Source organism: Notolepis coatsorum, assembly GCF_963971535.1.
Source record: "Notolepis coatsorum genome assembly, chromosome: 11".
Taxonomy (NCBI): domain Eukaryota; kingdom Metazoa; phylum Chordata; class Actinopteri; order Aulopiformes; family Paralepididae; genus Notolepis; species Notolepis coatsorum.
In genome coordinates this window covers 51,261,204-51,285,156 of record NC_140175.1, presented here as the reverse complement: position 1 = coordinate 51,285,156, position 23,953 = coordinate 51,261,204, and the positions used below count along the sequence as shown (strand labels likewise).

Genomic DNA, 23,953 nt, shown 5'->3' with positions numbered 1-23,953 from the left:
CTACATAGGCAATACATTTAAAAAATGAGAAAAAATAAACAGCGTAAACAATATAATTAACTCTGAATATAAGAATATGGGGAAATATATTGTATACTACTATTGTATATACTATACTTTTTTGGTATTCTTGAGGTGTTATGATGGGTTCTGATGTGATTGGAAGATGTATATAAATTGAGTTATTAACACTTTCACTGCCACTCACGAGATATCTCGGGTTTCCGATAGTTATGTTGAAAGCCACTCACGAGATTTCTCAGATTTTTTTTTTTTTAGCGATCTGAAATCATATTGCATCACGCGAGCCTACCCTAGTATACCCGAGCGCCGCCGGCGATCAGATGTGGAAAAAAGCGCCCCCTATCGTCTCCCAGATGACATAAGGGATTTTGGAATGGACTCAATGAAAATGGATGGGGAAAAAAATCCTGTACTCCACATTTTCCAGTCCACTGATGCAGCCGGGGTTATCACAGTTCATTCTGGAGCCTCTGAGACCCGCGGAATCATGTACTGCACTGTACACACGTTGGATCCATACACTTATCGATTTTTTCGAATGGTGATCAGGAATTGGAATATACCAGTTGGATACCATCTGTTGTCAGGTAAGGAATCTATGTTATCAGTGTTAGGATAATCAGACTAATTTTGATGAAGATATAGGCTGTTTTGTGAAATGGGCTCTTTCGGTTTCACTGTAAAAGTCCAAGAGGAAATGAACACAGCGATTATCCGTGCGCGGCTCGAATGTGCTTGCATGCACGTATAATATTGATCATCTAGCGTTTATTTGAAAACTATTCATAAATAGGCCGACAAATATCAACGTTCTGGAATATTCCAGTAAAAGACGATTATCATAGAATGGTCTAGAATTAACTGTTTTTTTTTACCTCAAAACGGGTGCTTTTCAAAATGCTCTCAAACGGAAATGAAGCGATAAAAAACCAATCTGCCTTGACAGCACTGACTGGAAAAGGATTCTTTGATAAGCGACGGGCAGATTAGACACATAGCCATAATTTAAAACATAGATTAGGCGATATTAAGTGTAACATTGGCGCCGATGGTGGCATTGAAGCGCTACCTCTGGTGCCACCTCGTGGCACTCAAAGTGTTAAAGGGGAACAAACACCCTCATTATGAATTCCAATGTTATTTCCATGGCCTTGGACATTTCAAGCCTGAGCTACTCTCTCATAAGCCAGAAACCAGAGAAGACTTGAACTTGTGATGTCATCAGGTATACAATCTGGAGCTGCTCCACTAACAAAGCAGTGGGAGACTAATTATGTGGAAGAACAGATTTTGTTTTGTTTAAATTTTTTTTTATTATATCTAAATGAGCTTTATTGTATAGTAGTGTTCTCAATTCTAAAAATAGAAAATGTACCTGTATAATCAGAACATTCTCCTGCGTGTCTCAGTATGATTTATAACATCTCTCCCAATGAATTGGAGCAGAATCAGACTTTATATCTAATGGCATCACAAATGTATGTTTTAGCACAGTTTGTGGTCACTAATAGTTTTTGGACCGTCTTAGACAATAGCAATAACATGTATGAATTGTTAAATTGGACGTAGTTCCCCTTTAACACATTGATTGCCAGTCAGCAGGGGGCACTGTGGGCCGTCAGTGCCAGTGTACTATTCAATGGGGAGAATGCAGTGTTTGCAGTGTTAAAAACTATATTAAATATTATAGCTATGGATCTAATAACGTTTTCGATTGTTAGTGAGTTTCTTCCAATCAACATGCAAAAAACAGATAATTTTTTCATCCGTACATTTTCGTTTTATACCGTGGTGAATATGAGTATAGTTTGAGTAATCCCAGGAAAAGACGTGAAACCGGTGTTTTATTGGAATTCACTAAACACGTTGCCATTCCTCGCTTGGATCAACAATCAATCTGAAATCAACGCTAGATTATCGGTATTATCTTTCATCATGCACGCATGAAAGGGGGCTTTGAGCGGGGCGCCCAACCATGCCGTGTTGTGACCAACGGGACACAACACACACACACACTACACAGAGCGATCGCGGGGAAAAAAATATCAGATCAACGCAAGATTGGTAATAATAAGAGTCCTTACCTGGTCTCTGATGTACTGCAAAAAGAATAATCCAATTATGTGATCGCCATTCCAGATATCCACAGCAATCCTGTCTCCGACGTTATCCGGCATTGCACATGAACGGGCGGGCGGGGTCAGTTGTCCAAGCCATCACTACAAGCGCTTGTTTTGCCGGAGTGTTTAAAACTAGGGATGCTCGATATTGGCTTTTTTACAGATACCGAAATACCGATATTGTCCAACTCTTAATTTCGGATACCGATATCAACCGATATATGCAGGATTTCCCCCCCCAAAAAACGGAATAATTTCAGGTAATTAACATTACATATCTCTTGTTGTGGAATTAACACAACATTATGCATACTTTTGACAATAAATAAAATCAGAATTTGTTCTTACTTGCTTGCCTGGGTAAATAAAGGTTATAGAAATGTAAAAAATAAATAAATAAAAATGTGTCCGATAATCGGTAGGCCGATAATATCGGACATCCCTATTTAAAACCCACCCCCACGCCGCAGCTCGGTAGAGAAAAGAAACCACATCGTTTCAAATTGAGTACAATAGCGGCCGCAAGGCGTTAGGCGGTGGTATTGACTGTCTGCGATCTCAGACACATTCAGTACAGCATGCACAAGGTGCCTCGATGGATTATGAATGGCAATAGCGAATAAAAGAAATAACGAAACAGAAACGTAGATCTACGTGAACGGCAACCAAAGGGTTAAGTATGTTCTGGAACGTACGTGTTGTGGTAGGTGATGATGGCTGTGAGTGCCCGCACACAGATACGATAATACACCAGGTGAACCTTCTCACTCAAACACGTCCTTAACCTGGAGATAGACAACATGATAACTGTTAAAAGCACCTTAGGCTGGAGATAGAGAAACAACATAACTTCAAATCAGCCTAACCTGGAGATAGAGAAACAACATGATAACCGTTAAAATCAGCCTAACCTGGAGCTAGAGAAACATGATAACACTTGTTAAAAACACCTTAACCCGCAGATAGACAGACAGTGTCACACCTTAATCTGGAGATAAACATAATAACACTAAGCTCACTCTTCTAAACAAATATATCATTCCTGGTAACCAAGCATGGCCTGGTTGGTATCTACAGATTCCATGTGTTCTCTAGGTCTGTATGATGCCTATATCCATGCTCTAGCCTTAAGATTTAGCCTGCCAAAATACTGCTACATTTACAAGTATAAAGTCAATATTTACAAGTAATATTTAACCATTTCTCGGTTAGCTAGCATCATGGCATGGTTGGTATCTATGGATTTCCTATGATACTGATATTTATGCTATAGCACTCTACTGCTAGAGCCTGAAAAAGATGATATTGTTGCCGGGCCAATATCGACCAGAATTCGGATGATACCGATTTTTTATAAAGAAATTACCAATATCTGCATGATTTATGATACAGTATATTGGTCTACCCCTACTGACTATTCATCCCTGTTGGACCTACTGGGTGACCAGGCGGTCAGTACTGGGGGCAACTTACTGTCCACGTGGCAGGAGACCCAGCAGGGTGGTGAGGACCACCAGCAGACCAATCCCTGTGACAGCTAGCGTCACCCTGGACAAGACAAAAGGAAAATGTCTTCAGGTGAAGTCATGCAATGATATATTTTTTTTTATGCACAAGCAGTCCCGAATGAAAGGAGACTGGTACCAGAGATGCTGTTGGACCAAAGGGGATGGTACGGGTCATTCTACTGGGTTTCCTGTCAGTCCCAATAATGTAGAGATGCCTGAGAGGTTGATGTCAGTATAAATAACGTAGAGGTTCCTGAGAAATTGATGTTAATAGAGGAACCTGAGAAGTTGTTGTCAGTATAAATAACGTAGAGGTACCTGAGAGGTTGATGTTAGTAGAGAGAGGGTGATGTTAGTAGAGAGAGGGTGATGTTAGTAGAGAGAGGGTGATGTTAGTAGAGAGAGGGTGATGTTAGTAGAGAGAGGGTGATGTTAGTAGAGAGAGGGTGATGTTAGTAGAGGTACCTGAGAGGGTGATGTTAGTAGAGAGAGGGTGATGTTAGTAGAGGTACCTGAGAGGGTGATGTTAGTAGAGAGAGGGTGATGTTAGTAGAGGCACCTGAGAGGGTAATGTTAGTAGAGAGAGGGTGATGTTAGTTTTGAGAGGGTGATGTTAGTAGAGGCACCTGAGACGGTGATGTTAGTAGAGAGAGGGTGATTTTAGTAGAGAGAGGGTGATGTTAGTAGAGAGAGGGTGATGTTAGTAGAGGTACCTGAGAGGGTGATGTTAGTAGAGGCACCTGAGAGAGTGATGTTAGTAGAGGCACCTGAGAGGGTGATGTTAGTAGAGAGAGGGTGATGTTAGTAGAGAGAGGGTGATGTTAGTAGAGGTACCTGAGAGGGTGATGTTAGTAGAGAGAGGGTGATGTTAGTAGAGGCACCTGAGAGAGTGATGTTAGTAGAGAGAGGGTGATGTTAGTAGAGAGAGGGTGATGTTAGTAGAGAGAGGGTGATGTTAGTAGAGAGAGGGTGATGTTAGTAGAGGCACCTGAGAGGGTGATGTTAGTAGAGAGAGGGTGATGTTAGTAGAGGCACCTGAGAGGGTGATGTTAGTAGAGGTACCTGAGAGGGTGATGTTAGTAGAGAGAGGGTGATGTTAGTAGAGGCACCCGAGAGGGTGATGTTAGTAGAGGCACCTGAGAGGGTGATGTTAGTAGAGGTACCTGAGAGGGTGATGTTAGTAGAGGCACCTGAGAGGGTGATGTTAGTAGAGGTACCTGAGAGGGTGATGTTAGTAGAGAGAGGGTGATGTTAGTAGAGGCACCTGAGAGGGTGATGTTAGTAGAGAGAGGGTGATGTTAGTAGAGGCACCTGAGAGGGTGATGTTAGTAGAGAGAGGGTGATGTTAGTAGAGGCACCGGAGAGGGTGGTGTTAGTAGAGAGAGGGTGATGTTAGTAGAGGCACCTGAGAGGGTGATGTTAGTAGAGAGAGGGTGATGTTAGTAGAGAGAGGGTGATGTTAGTAGAGGTACCTGAGAGGGTGATGTTAGTAGAGGCACCTGAGAGGGTGATGTTAGTAGAGGCACCTGAGAGGGTGATGTTAGTAGAGGTACCTGAGAGGGTGATGTTAGTAGAGAGAGGGTGATGTTAGTAGAGGCACCTGAGAGGGTGATGTTAGTAGAGAGAGGGTGATGTTAGTAGAGGTACCTGAGAGGGTGATGTTAGTAGAGAGAGGGTGATGTTAGTAGAGGCACCTGAGAGGGTGATGTTAGTAGAGAGAGGGTGATGTTAGTAGAGAGAGGGTGATGTTAGTAGAGGCACCTGAGAGGGTGATGTACTACATGGCACTACGGGGTACTACATGGCACTACAGGGTACTACATGTCTGCTCCTTTGCAGCACCACAAACATGGGAACTCTCTAACTCTTCCCCCCCCCCCCTCTCCCCCCCTCCCCCCCCCCGCCCCCCCCCTCCCTCCCCCTTCTCTCTGAGTACCCGTCTCCTGGCGCTGACCAAGGTGATGGATGCCTCGGGGTCTTGGCCAAGCTTGTAGTGACTGCTCTACATGCACCTCCGAGGCCTTGGATCAGTTATTCTCCGCCGTCTGTCCGTGGTCCTGTCAACTGATTAACAGACTGTTAACAGATTAACAGTCAACGCGGTTTCATTGCTGGGTTAAGTACTTCTATTCTATTCACATAATACGCTTACTTCATATATCTACTCCATTCACATATATGCCTACCACTTGTATCTATTGCTATGTCCGCCTACTACAATCTCATGAGCTGTCTAACGCCTGTCCCGTCTCCCTGTCTTCCTATGACTTGCTGTCCTGGAGTGTTGTCCGGAGTGTTGGACGTCCCGCGACGAAGGCCGGGAGATTGCGACCCCCTCTGCGTGCCCCCCTGTCTCCGGAGGTCTCGTAGTGGTGACCGGAGTGCCGGATGTCCCGCGATGATGTCGGGGAGTTCGCGACCCTCTCTGCGCCACCCCCTATCTCCCTGTCTCCGGCTGTCCCTGAGCAACGACCGGAGTGTTGAATGTCCCGTGACTAAGACGGGGAGGACGTGACCCTCTCTGCGCCGCCCCTGTGCCTCAAATAGATCCGCTATCAACTCTATCTTTAATCTTTCAAAATGTTCAGTTGCTATCGCTATTAGCTATCTTTAATTTTTCAAAATGTACAGTTGCTATTGCATGCACTCATCTGTGTTTCACCACACACATGAGTGCATGCTTACCAACTGTCCGTCTGCAACACTACTATCACCAACATCTAAGAAGGGAGATCCCCCCTTGAACGGCCCTTCTAAGGTTTCTCTCCTCCACACTGCCTGTGGAGCTTTTTTCCCTATTGTTAGGTTTTAGTGAGTTTTTCCTTACCTTCGCCTGGGGTATGTCTGGGAGTGCTTGCATTCTTTCATTTATTTGCATTCATCTAAAAAATGTTTGGACCCTATGGTGTTCTTGTTCTGTTCTTGACTTATTGTTATGTTGTCTTCTTGACCTGTTTAAAGAAGACCTGTACGGCCCATGGGGACATTAACGTGTGTTGTCGGGCCCTATAAATAAATTTGATTTGATTTGATTTGATTTATGTTAGTAGAGAGAGGGTGATGTTAGTAGAGGCACCTGAGAGGGTGATGTTAGTAGAGAGAGGGTGATGTTAGTAGAGAGAGGGTGATGTTAGTAGAGAGAGGGTGATGTTAGTAGAGAGAGGGTGATGTTAGTAGAGGTACCTGAGAGGGTGATGTTAGTAGAGAGAGGGTGATGTTAGTAGAGAGAGGGTGATGTTAGTAGAGGTACCTGAGAGGGTGATGTTAGTAGAAGCACCCAAGAGGGTGATGTTAGTAGAGGTACCTGAGAGGGTGATGTTAGTAGAGGCACCTGAGAGGGTGATGTTAGTAGAGGTACCTGAGAGGGTGATGTTAGTAGAGAGAGGGTGATGTTAGTAGAGGCACCTGAGAGAGTGATGTTAGTAGAGAGAGGGTGATGTTAGTAGAGGCACCTGAGAGGGTGATGTTAGTAGAGAGAGGGTGATGTTAGTAGAGAGAGGGTGATGTTAGTAGAGAGAGGGTGATGTTAGTAGAGGCACCTGAGAGGGTGATGTTAGTAGAGAGAGGGTGATGTTAGTAGAGGCACCTGAGAGGGTGATGTTAGTAGAGGTACCTGAGAGGGTGATGTTAGTAGAGAGAGGGTGATGTTAGTAGAGGCACCCGAGAGGGTGATGTTAGTAGAGGCACCTGAGAGGGTGATGTTAGTAGAGGTACCTGAGAGGGTGATGTTAGTAGAGGCACCTGAGAGGGTGATGTTAGTAGAGAGAGGGTGATGTTAGTAGAGGCACCTGAGAGGGTGATGTTAGTAGAGAGAGGGTGATGTTAGTAGAGGCACCTGAGAGGGTGATGTTAGTAGAGAGAGGGTGATGTTAGTAGAGGCACCGGAGAGGGTGGTGTTAGTAGAGAGAGGGTGATGTTAGTAGAGGCACCTGAGCGGGTGATGTTAGTAGAGAGAGGGTGATGTTAGTAGAGAGAGGGTGATGTTAGTAGAGGTACCTGAGAGGGTGATGTTAGTAGAGGCACCTGAGAGGGTGATGTTAGTAGAGGCACCTGAGAGGGTGATGTTAGTAGAGGTACCTGAGAGGGTGATGTTAGTAGAGAGAGGGTGATGTTAGTAGAGGCACCTGAGAGGGTGATGTTAGTAGAGAGAGGGTGATGTTAGTAGAGGTACCTGAGAGGGTGATGTTAGTAGAGAGAGGGTGATGTTAGTAGAGGCACCTGAGAGGGTGATGTTAGTAGAGAGAGGGTGATGTTAGTAGAGAGAGGGTGATGTTAGTAGAGGTACCTGAGAGGGTGATGTTAGTAGAGAGAGGGTGATGTTAGTAGAGAGAGGGTGATGTTAGTAGAGGTACCTGAGAGGGTGATGTTAGTAGAAGCACCCAAGAGGGTGATGTTAGTAGAGGTACCTGAGAGGGTGATGTTAGTAGAGGCACCTGAGAGGGTGATGTTAGTAGAGGTACCTGAGAGGGTGATGTTAGTAGAGAGAGGGTGATGTTAGTAGAGGTACCTGAGAGGGTGCTGTTAGTAGAGGTACCTGAGAGGGTGATGTTAGTAGAAGCACCCAAGAGGGTGATGTTAGTAGAGGTACCTGAGAGGGTGATGTTAGTAGAGGCACCTGAGAGGGTGTTGTTAGTAGAGGTACCTGAGAGGGTGATGTTAGTAGAGAGAGGGTGATGTTAGTAGAGAGAGGGTGATGTTAGTAGAGAGAGGGTGATGTTAGTAGAGAGAGGGTGATGTTAGTAGAGGTACCTGAGAGGCAGCAGGAAGCCATAACGGATGATAACCCCGAGGCCCCACATCACGCTGAGTCTCAGGCTGATGTGGCGGAAGTTGTAGTTGCTTCTCGTCAGCAGGTTCCAGCTCTCCAGCTCCTGGGCAGAGAAGCGCTTGGTCACCTCGTCGTCCACGATGCTCTCCACGCCGCGGCGACAGAAGTAGAAGATGTCTGCCATCTCAAACTCTGGTTCTGAGTTTGAGCCGCCAGCCAACGGACCCCGAAGCTCCTGGATCTCCTGCTCCAGCGTCGACGGAGGCTCTCTGGCGATGATACCTGGGAGGAGGAACAATAACCAGTCTTTTACTAAAAAGACTTTGAACTCATCGCACCAGTTTCTAATATTAATAACAGAATACTAACGTTAGTGTAAGGTTTAATATAGGGTTTGAAAAAATATATATTTTCCAATTCAAATCCATCTTCATTTGAATGATCCGATATCGATTCATAAAATCCAGAGATGGAACTTTTAATATGTGCCTTCTCCCATACGAGAGACTAGTGAACCTCAGTTGAATCAAGAAACACGGCGGGAGCTGCTCCATTGAAGGCACTGCCAAGGCTTTAAAAACTATGAAGACAAGAGCTGGACAAAAGCAAAGCCATATGGAAGATGTGCAAAATGCGCATGCCCAAAAATAACAGTCTGTCGCAACTTTTATGCAAGGATATACAATTTGCAGCATTAGTTGTCTGATCTCTTTCATATTCAAGCAAAATTGGTATTATAACTGAAAAATCCCTAACCGAATCGATATTGAATTGAGTCTGATCGAATTGGAATCGAATTGGTTCAAGAAATCAGTGGCAATACCCAGCCCTAGTATAATAACAGTACTTACGGTTTAATAACAGAGTACTTACCATTACTATAAGGTTTATAGAGGTGCTGATTCTTTTCTTTGGCTCCCCTCTCCATTCTCAATGTTGCCCACTAAAAACAAAAGTACAATTTTGTCGATGAAAAGTGTTTATATCCTGCCATGTCAACCACATTATCTGGGTTAGCAACTGTTTATTTATTAAGTTGAATACAATTATCTAGTTTTGAAGGAAATACATAGTCTGACCATTGATTCACACTTAGGAACACGCCAACGTTTTGGGAAATTCGCTTATTTGCCATCTACCCTGGAGTTAGACAAGCAGATACCCTTTTCTTCTCTGTGCATGCATTAGGCTTTGGGAACAGCCGCACCGTTAGCCTAGCTTAGAGTTATTCACTGGAAGTAGGTGTGCCAGTGTAGCCTAGTTCCCAACAGTCACAAAATACACTCCAAATACAACTCCAAAACGTTCCTGTAAACATGTCGTGACCTGTGCATTTACCACATGGATAAATAAATAATTAGACATTTTCGTTTTCTAAGCAGATACTCAAATTATTATTTTTTGCCGAACCACTGCTACCTGGGCGCAGTGATTTCACGCATCACGGTGCCTCAAAAGCCCAGTTGCAACTATAGAAACTGTGGCTAAACAATGAAGACACTTTTATGCTCTTTTCTTTGGTCATAGACTTGTTCATATAACCTGAACTCCTGAGTAAACAAAATAGGTTACCCAATTTACGAGTAGCCTAATGTTAGTCTCGTTTTTGGTGGTACATTATGTCTCGTTTTTGGTGGTACATTATGTAACGCCAGTCAGCAAGCGAACGTACAGTAGCAATCAAATGGGATGCAGGGGCCGCTGAGGATTATACATAGTCCAGCAAAATTACGTCCTATTCATCAATCTCACAATATTCGCTAACATTAGACAGATGGAATACAGCCTTCCATCTAAAAACATAACTGAAAACGGACCACAGTCATGGTTGCCAGTGTTTCACTTTCTCCTCTCTGTGCAATGCCGATGAATAGGATGGCCGTATCCTTCAGAAAACGTCTCATGGTTTGGTTACTAAGTAGCATTTTTTCTAGTGCTGTCAATAGATTAAATTTCTTTGACGAATTAATCTCACAATTTTCTGTAATTAATCTAGATTAAAGAAAATCGCATTTTCTACTTAACTCATTCCGGGCCAACAGCGCCCTCTGCTGATGGCCCTTCCGTGCCAACGCTATATCCAATTAAGAATAGGACTTATTTGCGAGTGCATAAAACATATCAAATATAATAGCAATAGATCTAAATAACACAGTGATCGTCAATGAATTGCTTCCAGTCAACATGCACGAAACAGATAATTTTTTCATACATACATTCCATTTTATACCGTGATGAATATCAATATATTTCTAGGGCGTTCTGTCTCATCTCAATAAACTCCAGCAAATCGAGCTTAAATGTATTTCCTTAGAAAGCGTGCCATTTGTCGCTTGATTTATTAATCGTTTTCAAATAAACGCTAGATTATCGATAGTATGTGTCCTCATGCACGAAGAGAAGCGGGGTCTGAAAAATCTCTTCTCCGTACTTTGGTCGGCGCGAACCTCACACAGACACACACACGCTCCGATGGCGGAGAAAGGAACATCTGATTACCCCAAGATTCGTAACATAAAGGCCTTACCACACATCTGATGTCATGCAAAAAGATTAATCCAATTCCTGATCGCCAGTCCAAATATCGATCGCGTCCATTGATCCAACGTTATAGTCCAAAACACATAATCCAAGCTGCCCCCCTGACTCGACCAAGCTGCAATAGTATCCAACTGCATGCCCGATAAGGGAAACCCGGACCGGAGTTTTTTTTTCTGATGCACATACCCAGCCAATCCAATCCAATGATGTGCAATACCATCCGGGAGACGATAGGCGGCGGTATTTGCCCTTTTGCGAGCTCAGACCCATTCCCAACGATAACATCAGGTTGGATGGATGAAAATGAATGGATATCGCTAATAAAAGAAATAACGATTAAAACCCGACTATACTTGTGATTGGCACGAAAGCGATGGCGAGTTAACCCGACTATACTCGTGGTTGGCACTGAATGGGTTAAGACCGAAGCTTGTAACAGATATTTACTTGAGTAAAATCATGGAATTAATGTAAAATCAACACAAAGAAAGTATATTTAGATTCAAAGACTATTTTAATAGCTTTATCTCTTGTGAAATACAAATGTTCAACAAAACCATCAACATTGACTCAGCTAGACCTCTTTCTTATATCCTAACAGAAATAAAAACAACCCAGGCCTATGTTAAAGTGCAGATTGGCTTAGAGGACGATATTGTCTTGAATGAACTACCAGTAATATAAATCATATTAACAACAAATGTGTTCCATCTTCATGTCAGATGATTTTCAAAAAGGTGCATGAGTCAATGCAAAAAAATAACAAGCAAAGATATTGCTGAAAGTTCAGAACGTTGAAAAATGTTCACTCCATAGATTAATCTAGATTAAAAAAATGTAACGCTTTAAATAATTTCAATTAATCTCCAAAATTAAAGCATTAACTTTGACAGCCCAAATCTTTTCATAATACAGTAGTCATCTTGTGCAAAATGCTCTGAGCAAACACGATGGTACTTGATTATTTATATTGGTGTGTTGGAATCTATGTTCAGAGCAAGTAGCCATAGCTTCAACCGGTCCGGATCTTTAGTTGCTGGCTACTAACTTAGTCACATTGGTTTTATTGACGGAAGTTACAACGTGGATTTTGAGGTGATGAAATCACTGCGCAGCAGTGGTTCGGCAAAAATAATCTGCTTAAAAAACAAAAATGTCAAAAAAATGTATTCTTTCCACGTGGTAAAAACACAGGTCACAACATGTTTACAGGAACGTTTTTGAGTTGTATTTGGAGTGTATTTCATGACTGTTGGGAACTAGGCTACACTGGCACACCTAGTTCCAGTGAATGATGCTAAGCTAGGCTAATGGTGCGGCTGTTCCCTAAGCCTAATGCATGCACAGAGAAGAAAAGGGTATGTATCTGCTTGTCTAACTTCAGGGTAGATGGCAAATAAGCTAATTTCCCAAAAAGTTGGCGTGTTCCTTTAAGTTTGCTCCCCGAAAGAAGTTGAGTCATAGTAAATGAGATAATCTGTTGCTGCTGCATCATTGCATTGCAGATGTGGTTCTGCAGTTGTTGCATGCTGAAATGCATGTGAACACTAAAGAGGGCATTGTTTTTTGCTTTCTTTCCATTGTGTTTTTATGATGACATTTTATCAGCAAATCAAAGTTGCAAAGCAAATTAATGATGATGAAACACTAAATATAAAGCAATGATAACATCCCAGGGATAAGACCCCAATACTGAAATATGTTCCCCTGTTCACTTGTTCCCCTGTTCACTCTACCTGTTCCCTGGTTCACTCTACCTGTTCCCTTGTTGACTCTACCCGTTTACCTGTTCCCTTGTTGACTCTACCTGTTCACTCTACCTGTTTACTTGTTCCCTTGTTCACTTGTTCCCTTGTTCACTCTACCTGTTCACATGTCCCCTTGTTCCCTCTACCTGTTCACTCTACCTTAGGGCTGGGCGATATAACGATAACTATCGCGATATATTTTAATAATCGATATCGAATATCGGGAAAGAAAATCGTTATTTTTATTTTTATTTTTTGACCTGCAACAGGGCAGTTTTAAAACCAGAGACAAGTCAAGTCAAGTCAAGAGTTTTAACTTGTCTCTGGTTTTAAAGAGACAAGAGACAAGACAGTGGACAGACTTGTCTTTCTTGCCTGCAACTTAAAGTAATGGCTTTGCTTGTCCAAATGACAATACTGACCAAATTGAGATTTATTTTTCTCTTGTCCATTTATTTTGTTTGCTTTCTAATTTAAAATACAGTTTGAAACCATCTGTACACAGTAGGCTATGTGTGCTAGCAGAACTAGACTCCAGTCACGAGTCACGGTGCACATGTGCAGTGGTTTGTCCACCAAAAAAGCGCCAAAAGATCGAAAATAAACTAGCAAAGCCAGAACTGTTCAACTCCCCTGGAGCCACAGCCAGCAGAGAAGCCGGTTTACTTTCGCTTTTAAACCAGCTGCAGCCTGAGAACTGGAGTGTGAGGGGATGTAACACTAAAGATGGCGGCAATGACAAAGAATTGCTGCAAAATAAACATACATCTGTTGTTTAAATTTTTTTTTTATACTTATAACAATTTCGATAATTATCGATATCGAGAAATATGATAACATTATCATATCGTTATCGCGATATGATTTTTTTCCATATCGCCCAGCCCTACTCTACCTGTTCACCTGTTCCCCTGTTCAATCTACCTGTTCACCTGTTGCTCTTTGATCCTTGAATCCTAATCCTTCAACCTCCAATTGCAACCTCCCTCCCAAATGCCTAAGTCTTTACAGCACCTGGTATTCCCAGGCAGTCTCCCATCCAAGTACTAACCCGTCACTCCCTATGTTCTCTATACCAGGGGTTCCCAAAGTGGGGGTCGCGAGCCGCCGCGGGGGGGTCGCCAGATGATTTAAAAAAAAAATATATATATAATATATAAATCCAAGGCCAGGCCAGTGTTTCTAGTTGCAGCAGCGCAATAGTTAGATAACCTAGGTGGGGAACAACCAGGAGATCACTGCAACTCACACAAGTTGGAGAACTATCTCTCTCTCTCTCTTGCTCTCACACACACACAAAGGGAGCCGCATGTGATTGGTGGAGGCGGGACCCTTACAAAAAACTGTTGTTGCTAATCATTGACACATGCTAGCCTGTAATAATCCCCCCCAGAAAAATCTACTTTGCATTTGATATATTGCAAATATATGCCATCACACACACTGGCATTTAAAGGGTTAGAATTATAAAATGAATATGTGGTGTTATGATCAGGGCATTGTATTTTTTTCAATCTTGACATTACAAAAAAATAGAAAATCCATCAAAATCAGTGTTGTTGCTAATCATACATATGCTAGCCTAATTTGTGATGCCATCACAAACACTGGCATTTAAAGGGTACAAATAAAAAGATTCCTGCACCAGAATGCAGGAAATGAAGTCTTTGTAACAAAAGGTTTCCTGGTGGGGGACCCCCAGACCCCCTGCTTAAAAAGTGGCCTGACTGGGGCTATATTTTGCACTATATTTCCTGGCCTGAATGATTTCTCCAGTCCGGCCCTGGTTAAAAGCCTCCAATGCTTATTAGTGTGTGTGCGTTTGAACGTTTGCATGTTTCAACCATACATTTCCATTTTATATATTTTTTTTTTACCTCCTATAATAGTGGGGGTCGCGGCTCTCTTGACACGTTATTTGGGGGTCGCGGCCTGAAAAGTTTGGGAACCCCTGCTCTATACCACCATATGTAGTATCCTTCACATTTCCGTGTGATTAGAAAGCAATTTGGTCCCTGTCTCTGTGTGTGTACTCTTGATCGTTAGTTCCTGTCTTATCGTTTAAAGGGAACATGCATTGCTATTCCTTGCACTAATTGGGCAACTTTAATTCCTGAGAGTCTATGGAACACATCTGTACGTTTTTTTTCAAAAAGAGTAATTGTTTTATATTTTTGATCAAACTTACATTGATCAGCAACGTAAAATATTTTCCAGCTGTGCACCATTGCCAAAATCAAGCCTTTCCTCTCATCCAAAGATCTCAAGACAGTCATACATGCCTTCATCTCCGACTACTGCAACTCCCTGTATACTGGGATTAGTCAGTTATCCCTGTCCCGACTGCAATTAGTACAAAACGCTGCAGGTACACGGAAGAGGGACCATAGTCCTGTTCTAGCCTACCGGTACAGTATAGAATAGATTTTAAGGTTCTCCTGTTTGTTTTTGGTCGTCTCACGTTCGAAATTCAAGCTCAGGGGTGACCGCACCTTTGCTGTTGCAGCCCCCAGACAGTGGAACAACACCCCACTTTTTGTCGTCAGATCGGCCCCCTCTGTTGATTCCTGTTGAGTCCAGGCTCAAAACACACTTTTATTTGCTAGCCTTTGGATCCACCTGATATGGTGCTTTGTGCCTATGATCTGTTTTTAAATATGTTGATTTGTGCCTATGCACTATTGTGTGTATTGATGCCTATGTGAGCTCTTTCTGTTTTTAGTTGTGTATTTCTTGTCATTTTAGTACCTGCTGTGGTCTGTACAGCACTTGGTTTGTATGGTCAACGTGGTTTGTTGTTAAATGTGCTTTATAAATACATTTGACTAGACTTGATAAATGCCTTATGCATTAACTCATTGACCGCCGGGGATTAGCCTCATCCTGTAGTAGCTACCGCCACCGCTGTAAACGATGGGAGTCGCTCACCTTGTTTGCAGGGCTATAACTATTTAAATATAATAGTGGATGCAATACTATGGCCCATTTGACATTGAGTATCTATCGTTCAATATGTGAAAAAGGAATCTTTTTTCCATCCATACATTCCCGTTTTATACCGTGGTGAATATAAGTATGGTTTTAGAGCGGCGCATATTATACTTAATCCATTGGCATTTTGTCCCTATACACGCTACAATAAAAAATAAAAAAAGTTTGAACGTTTGCATGTTTCAACCATACATTTCCATTTTATATATATATTTTTTTACCTCCTATAATAGTGGGGGTCGCGGCTCTCTTGACACGTTATTTGGGGGTCGCGGCCTGAAAAGTTTGGGAACCCCTGCTCTATACCACCATGTAGTATCCTTCACATTTCCGTGTGATTAGAAAGCAATTTGGTCCCTGTCTCTGTGTGTGTACTCTTGATCGTTAGTTCCTGTCTTATCGTTTAAAGGGAACATGCATTGCTATTCCTTGCACTAATTGGGCAACTTTAATTCCCGAGAGTCTATGGAACACATCTGTAAGTTTTTTTTCAAAAAGAGTCATTGTTTTATATTTTTGATCAAACTTATCAAAAGCATAATTTTTCAGCCTCAGGATTTCAGGCTATTTTTGGATGGGCTCCGCCCATAAGCGCTTTCAGTGACAGTCACCCACAGTCTGCAACTGGCAGACAGAGAGATAGAGAGAGCGAGAGAGAGAGAGAGACACGGAGCATAAAGTTATCTCTCCACTGCTTCCCCGCGCGGTCCAGGTTGTGTGTGTAAATGCATGTGTGCCACCGCTTCCTGCACCAGAATGCAGGAAATGAAGTCTTTGTAACAAAAGGTTTCCTGGTGGGGGACCCCCAGACCCCCTGCTTAAAAAGTGGCCTGACTGGGGCTATATTTTGCACTATATTTCCTGGCCTGAATGATTTCTCCAGTCCGGCCCTGGTTAAAAGCCTCCAATGCTTATTAGTGTGTGTGCGTTTGAACGTTTGCATGTTTCAACCATACATTTCCATTTTATATATATTTTTTTTACCTCCTATAATAGTGGGGGTCGCGGCTCTCTTGACACGTTATTTGGGGGTCGCGGCCTGAAAAGTTTGGGAACCCCTGCTCTATACCACCATATGTAGTATCCTTCACATTTCCGTGTGATTAGATGGTCTATGGTTGACAGCGACAGCAGAGCGAGTTGAAATATCTTCACTTCCTCAAACAGAGCGAGGCAGAGAACAGCGAGCGAGAGAGAGAGAGAGACACGGAGCATAAAGTTATCTCTCCACTGCTTCCCCGCGCAGTCCAGGTTGTGTGTGTAAATGCGTGTGTGCCACTGCTTCCCAGCGCGGTCCAGGTTGTGTGTGTAAATGCATGTGTGCCACCGCTTCCCTGCGCGCGGTTTTGTTTCCCCGACAGAAGCTTCTGTCTGTCTGTCTGTCTGTCTGTCTGTCTGTCTGTCTGTCTGTCTGTCTGTCTGTCTGTCTGTCTGTCTGTCTGTCTGTCTGTCTGTCTCGGTCTCTCTCTCTCTCTCTCGCTCGCTGTTCTCTGCCTCGCTCTGTTTGAGGAAGTGAAGATATTTCAACTCGCTCTGCTGTCGCTGTCAACCATAGAGGGGCCGTTAGTTATGCAAATAAGTGCTATATTCACGTCAGCAATACTGTCAAATCAGAACAGCTTAGTTGAGTGAGGGAAGATCTTGTGAACTTGAGACTAGACTGATGAGTCAATATGATAATTAACGACACAGACCACATTGATATAATCCCCAATTGCTAGGATACAATGCTAAACATTGGAAAAGGCCATTTATAATGCATGGGACTTTTAAATATCAGTTACACCTCAAGAGTGATTTGACTTTGATTCATTGTATTCATGTGCATTGTTAAGTGTTTAACCTCTTGTTTCTTTGTTAGTCTGTTTCCCTAGATAATTATACACAAATATATACAACTGTCAACAGCCCATGTGTGTCTGTTTTTACTGTTAAATAAATCACCATTGATTGGACATTCTCTCCTGGACATTCATTCCTATATGGCATTCTGATCTGATGATGATACTGTAAGTCACCAGCTCATACTAAATCCCTCATTTATAATTACATTTGGGCAATAATGCTGACTGGCCAGGTTTCTTTTTGAGCTACAGGACCCTTTTGTAGAACATTTTCAGCAACGTAAAATATTTTCCAGCTGTGCACCATTGCCAAAATCAAGCCTTTCCTCTCATCCAAAGATCTCAAGACAGTCATACATGCCTTCATCTCCGACTACTGCAACTCCCTGTATACTGGGATTAGTCAGTCATCCCTGTCCCAACTGCAATTAGTACAAAACGCTGCAGGTACACGGAAGAGGGACCATAGTCCTGTTCTAGCCTACCGGTACAGTATAGAATAGATTTTAAGGTTCTCCTGTTTGTTTTTGGTCGTCTCACGTTCGAAATTCAAGCTCAGGGGTGACCGCACCTTTGCTGTTGTAGCCCCCAGACAGTGGAACAACACCCCACTTTTTGTCGTCAGATCGGCCCCCTCTGTTGATTCCTGTTGAGTCCAGGCTCAAAACACACTTTTATTTGCTAGCCTTTGGATCCACCTGATATGGTGCTTTGTGCCTATGATCTGTTTTTAAATATGTTGATTTGTGCCTATGCACTATTGTGTGTATTGATGCCTATGTGAGCTCTTTCTGTTTTTAGTTGTGTATTTCTTGTAATTTTAGTACCTGCTGTGGTCTGTACAGCACTTGGTTTGTATGGTCAACGTGGTTTGTTGTTAAATGTGCTTTATAAATACATTTGACTTGACTTGATAAATGCCTTATGCATTAACTCATTGACCGCCGGGGATTAGCCTCATCCTGTAGTAGCTACCGCCACCGCTGTAAACGATGGGAGTCGCTCACCTTGTTTGCAGGGCTATAACTATTTAAATATAATAGTGGATGCAATACTATGGCCCATTTGACATTGAGTATCTATCGTTCAATATGTGAAAAAGGAATCTTTTTTCCATCCATACATTCCCGTTTTATACCGTGGTGAATATAAGTATGGTTTTAGAGCGGCGCATATTATACTTAATCCATTGGCATTTTGTCCCTATACACGCTACAATAAAAAATTCAAATGCATATGATAGAGATATTATGTTCCATCATGCATGCATGAAAGGCGGGGGGGGGGGGTTCATTTCTGATTAATTGATTTTCAATAACGTTCGTTAGTACAACAGCATACGCTGATCAGGGCAATGGCTATGAAAACAATGCACAACCAAGCTGAAATTAACGTTAAATTGCTCTTACCTGTGGCCGATGAGATTCCAAAAAGAATATTCCAATTATTTGATTGCCATCTGCTAGATCGTATGTCCATTTGGGCCACGACATAACCCCCCACAGCATAATGAATTATAAAAATTAAAAACTATTCAATGCGATCGGGTGAAGCTCTTGAATTACTCAAAAACTCCGCCCGGATTACTTTCATTGATGCACAGAGAGATACACAGAGTCTCAAAGGAAGTGCAACATCGGCCGCATACCACCAGGCGGCGGCAGGGGTGTAACTATGGGGGGGGGGGACCGGGGACATGCCCCCGGCATGGTTTCAGAATGCAGTTATTGTCCCCCCCACGTTTTTACCGTCCAAAGATAATACATGGATAATAAACGGACACGCGACCGCGGCGACCAGCACTAGGACCACACACGGAAAATTGTTGATTGTCTCTGACTACCTGTCACACACCTCGGCTGACGACCCGAGCTATTATTATGCAAAGATGAGTAGATGGGAGTCGCATTCTTGCCCTGCACGATCGTCTTTGCATAATAATAGCTTGGGTCGTCAGCCGAGGTGTGTGTTCAAATCAGCGTTTCCGTTAGCCAGTAATTACCGGTATTTGGCCGGCAAAATCTGTTGAAGTCCGACATATTTAATCTCTCCAGTCTTAATGTCCGGTGAAAATAATTCCCTCTAAGCACAATTTGATTATTTGAATTGTATTAAAATAGGCTAAAATTAAATAGCCTATGCGATGAACGAAACAATCATTACATTTGTTTCATCGTTGCTTCACCAAGCAGGTATAATAATGACACCGCTGTTGTCAGCGCGAGCTGGCTGCTGCTAGATTTGCGACTGCATGCAGATGCAGAGCCGCAGAAACCACCATAACCCACCCATCTGTACCGGCAAAGTGCAGTACTCCAATTCAGCCATTGGCAATTCAGCTGTTGGGTGGGGGGCGCTGTTGAGCGGTCCCCAGATAGAGCCTTAAAACAGCTGAATCTGCTGGTCTGCAGCGCCATACTCTTTGCAAATAAGTCGTTGCGAGGTGGAGAGAGTCATCACGCAAACCCACGATAATGTTGCCGTCTCTCTCTGCCAAATTTCTCAGTTCTTCGCTTGATTAATACAAATGTCCAATATAACGGAATTCGTTAGCTCATAAAAATGTGATTATAACAGACTGCTGTTTATTAATGTCGGGCGACTGCCCACAGACACCTATTTGATTTAAAGTCGGCAGCAGCACGGAGTCTCTGGACTTATTTTATTTGGAATATAATGATTGTATACGCAAAAGTAGTGTTACAAAGGATCAGATTAAACCGAATATATATATTTATTGATTGATATATATTGCATAGTATTTGTATATCGTTTGATATCCCTTGTATATTCCTTGTACATATACACGGAATATCCCTTTAGCCCAGACCATAATATTTCATTCTCCTATTGGACAGCGGTCCACAGGCGCCAGAGCCGTGCCTCCGGAGTCAGGTTCAAAGTCACCGTCAAGACATGTCTGAACATGCCCGGCCTTGCCCAGGGCTACGAGACAGAAATGAGGCTGGCACTAGTTTGTTCACCGTGCATATAAATATGGCGCAGGTGAATACAGAAGCACTTAGTCTTACTTAGTCTTACTTAGTCAGAAGTCAAGAGTTACCCAATAAGTTGAAGCCTCACCCACGATACTCCGTGCGGTGAAGTATGGCCTGTTTGGCCCCAGAATAGAGCATTGAGACCGCGTGCGAATTAATAACTGAATTGTCAGAGTTTGGCGCTATACCGTCGAGTGCGACATATTTCTATTAAGTCAGTAATAGTCTATTTGTGTATAGTGTATCGTGCGGCTAAAGTTCTACAGTGACCAGCATCACCAACGCTTCCTCGTATTAGCTAGAGTTCTTATCCAGGCTGGGCTGCTTTCATGGCGCTTTCACCCGAGGAGACCTAGACGAGAACCGTGTGGACATGTACACTGGATTAATCTACCCGACGACTACATAGCCCTTTGCGGCTGGAATATATTTGCTTTGGTCCTGTGATTTATGGAGCGGAGAATCGCCGACGCTGTACGTGTTGGATTTACCCTGTGAGGAGCCAAGTCGAGTCCGCGCCTCAGAGAGCCTGAGGCCGGCTAGCTTTCTTCACTGTGGAGCTACAGTCTACGGAGAACAGCTGTATTCGTCTGTGGATCAAGAGGCTATTGCACCGTCTCCTGTACTTGGAGTCTCCTTAGTCATCGTTGACCAGACTCTCTACTACCGACAGATCCTCTCCCCTGCTGGCTTACAACCAGGGGGACCCTTCCAGTATCTCCCGCTATATATTACTAGTGTACCATAGATATAATTCCCTAAGATTCAGGTTGTATAATTACCTCCTGCGTAACCAGAGAATGGACATTCATTGTTGATTTGCCTACGCACATTCCTTTGCCTTACAAGTGCATTCAAAGTATAATAGAGAAGTATTATGTACCTTTTGCTGCAATAAATACTTAAAGACAACTTTGTGTCGAACCGGTTCATTGTGGGAAGTGTTCATTATATTTAGATATCATGTACTGTATGGCCAGTAATTAAAGTACATAAAGCGGTAGTGGTTTAATGATACCATACTTATCAATACAGTCAGGGAATTGTACCCCTCAGTTACAAGTAGCCTAGTTTTAAGTTAAAATATTATAAATCTACATGCCTTGAGGATGTCAATTATTTTTAAGCTCAATAAACTCTGACCGGAATTTCTCTCATTTGACCGGTAGATTTAAATCTACCGGACCCTGAGACCGGCAAAAAAAATTCTAACGGAAACCCTGGTTCAAATGCGTCATCACATACACGGTATAAAGAGAGATAAGATAAGACAGTATGTGTCCTACCTGCATGCAACAACGCAAGGATGGCACCGTCGCCCAAGAGGAGTCGGGAGAAAGCTACTTCTTCAAAGCAAACTAAGTTTTGCTACGCTGTCGCCGGCGCCTCCTAGTTTATTATTATTTGTCACAACAAAATACAGAATACTTTTTGATGAAAGTCTTGTTTCTGTATGAGCCCAGTGTGTCGTTTACATGGAGAAATGGCGCCACCGCCTGGGAAATGCGGTATTGCACACCTGGTACTATAAAAAAAAATCGATGTCACTGACCACGCCCCCAAATCTGTCCCCCGCACCACCATCAACAGAGTTACGCCACTGGGCAGCGGTATTGGACCTTTGCGATCTCAGACACATTGCCTATGGTTACACAGCCTTCCTGGATGGATTATGAATGGAAATAGCGAATTAAAAAATAACGATCAAATAACGAGTATACTCATTGTTGGCGGGGAATGAGTTAAGCTTGTACCAAGCATGACAAGCAGTAAGCTCACCTCAAAGATCTTGAGTAGGGTCTTCATGTATAGTCTGCGGATGCCAAAAGACACCCCGAGAACAGCTGGTAGAATGATGAAGACTAGCAAGAGGGTGAACCACAGCGTGAGGGAGATGCCCACACACACACAAAACAGGTTGTCACCAGGAAATGCACACCAGTCCATATTGACGGTAGCTATGGAGACGGACTGTCCCTCCAACGGAAACCAGAGACGTCCTACTGTAGTTAGTCCCAAGCTGTAGGTTTACTGAATCAGGACCTTCATCAGAGCAATGAGGGGAACTCCACCCTGGGTCTGAAAGGTGACAGAGCAGAGTATGTGACAGTGACTAGGCTAGCATCGGATTAGTGAGTGATTGCTATTGCTTGCTATTATTAATGTTAGCTGAACAACTCGCGAACACATTCACATCACGTGACCATTGATTGAAAACTATTAGATTGCATAATGGGTACAATACAGACAGTACGGCTCAATACACACAATAACATAACAGTAACCGAGGTGCACAATGCACTGCGGTCAAGTCGAGCAGGCTACAGCTTGCTAACGATATCTAACGTTAGAGCTCAGACATCAGACAAATACCTACGCGAGCTACATTTATACCTGGAGTCTGGACTGATTTAACTTGTAAATATTGTAACGTTACTCACTTAATTCGCCATACAGTATGAAGAATGCATCAACATCAGCTGGTTTGCTTTGGCAGCCCCAGTTACAGTTTAGTTTACTGCAAGTGCTGCAAACTAATCCTCCTCATCCTCTGGAAAACGTGTTGTCATCAATAGGTGATATCTGCAGAGCCGCAAGCCCAACGTCTGGGCGGGGCTTCGTGGTTTGGACTAGGTTTGAATTGATTGATTGATTGAAAAGTTTATTAACAGATTGCAGAATGGGTACAGTACAGTACAGCTCAATACATACAATTGTTAAGGGGATGCAGACCAGAGAAAGACTTTCGTCTTGTTTACATCAGAGTCCCCCATTTTCAATTCATCATAACATGAATGAATGAATGAATGAATGAATGAATGAATGAATGAATGAATGAATGAATGAATGAATGAATGCATGAATGAATGAATGAATGAATGAATGAATGAATGAATGAAAACTTTATTTAACAGATTGCAGAATGGGTACAATACAGTACGGCTCAATACATACAATTGTTAAGGGGATGCAGACCTGAGAAAGACGTTTGTCTTGTTTCCATCAGGGTCCCCCATTTTCAACATACATGACATTTATGGCATAGGGACATATAGGTATTTAGTACTGATACATTTGTGACATAAGCGGTATTCAAATATACAGTACTGTTACCCCTAGATCCTGACAGAGTATATACATATGATGGGGAGGGGACTGTACATTAGGGGGGGGTGGGTGGGTGGGAGGGAAATATACATACGGCTGGGAGGGAATATATACATGCGGTGGGGAGGAGACTGTCTATTAGGAGGTGGTGGGGGTTTTGGGCATTTACGGTGGCCAGTTTCGAATTGCAGCCTCCCGTAGGTGCTCTTTAAGAGCGGTTTTGAATGTGGGCAGGGATTCACATTCCTTTACAGCTTTGGGTAGGGCGTTCCACATTGTTGTGGCATAATTGCGAAACGTGT

The 23,953-nt window shown here is 42.9% G+C and overlaps 1 protein-coding gene across 1 annotated transcript in view; it reads right to left on the bottom strand.

Annotated features, from left to right (window-relative positions):
* The window catches only part of LOC311237118 (glycerol-3-phosphate acyltransferase 4-like), a gene marked incomplete at both ends in the record, with an annotated part of 40,617 nt that extends 18,127 nt beyond the window's left edge, over positions 1–22,490 (bottom strand). Inside the window, 5 exons of the mRNA XM_084324924.1 lie at positions 2,840–2,929; positions 3,618–3,692; positions 8,402–8,702; positions 9,294–9,363; positions 22,323–22,490. Coding sequence (XP_084181050.1) covers positions 2,840–2,929; positions 3,618–3,692; positions 8,402–8,702; positions 9,294–9,363; positions 22,323–22,490 — 704 coding nt within the window. The remainder of the gene's footprint in view (positions 1–2,839; positions 2,930–3,617; positions 3,693–8,401; positions 8,703–9,293; positions 9,364–22,322) is intronic.
* Positions 22,491–23,953: the final 1,463 nt, after the last annotated feature.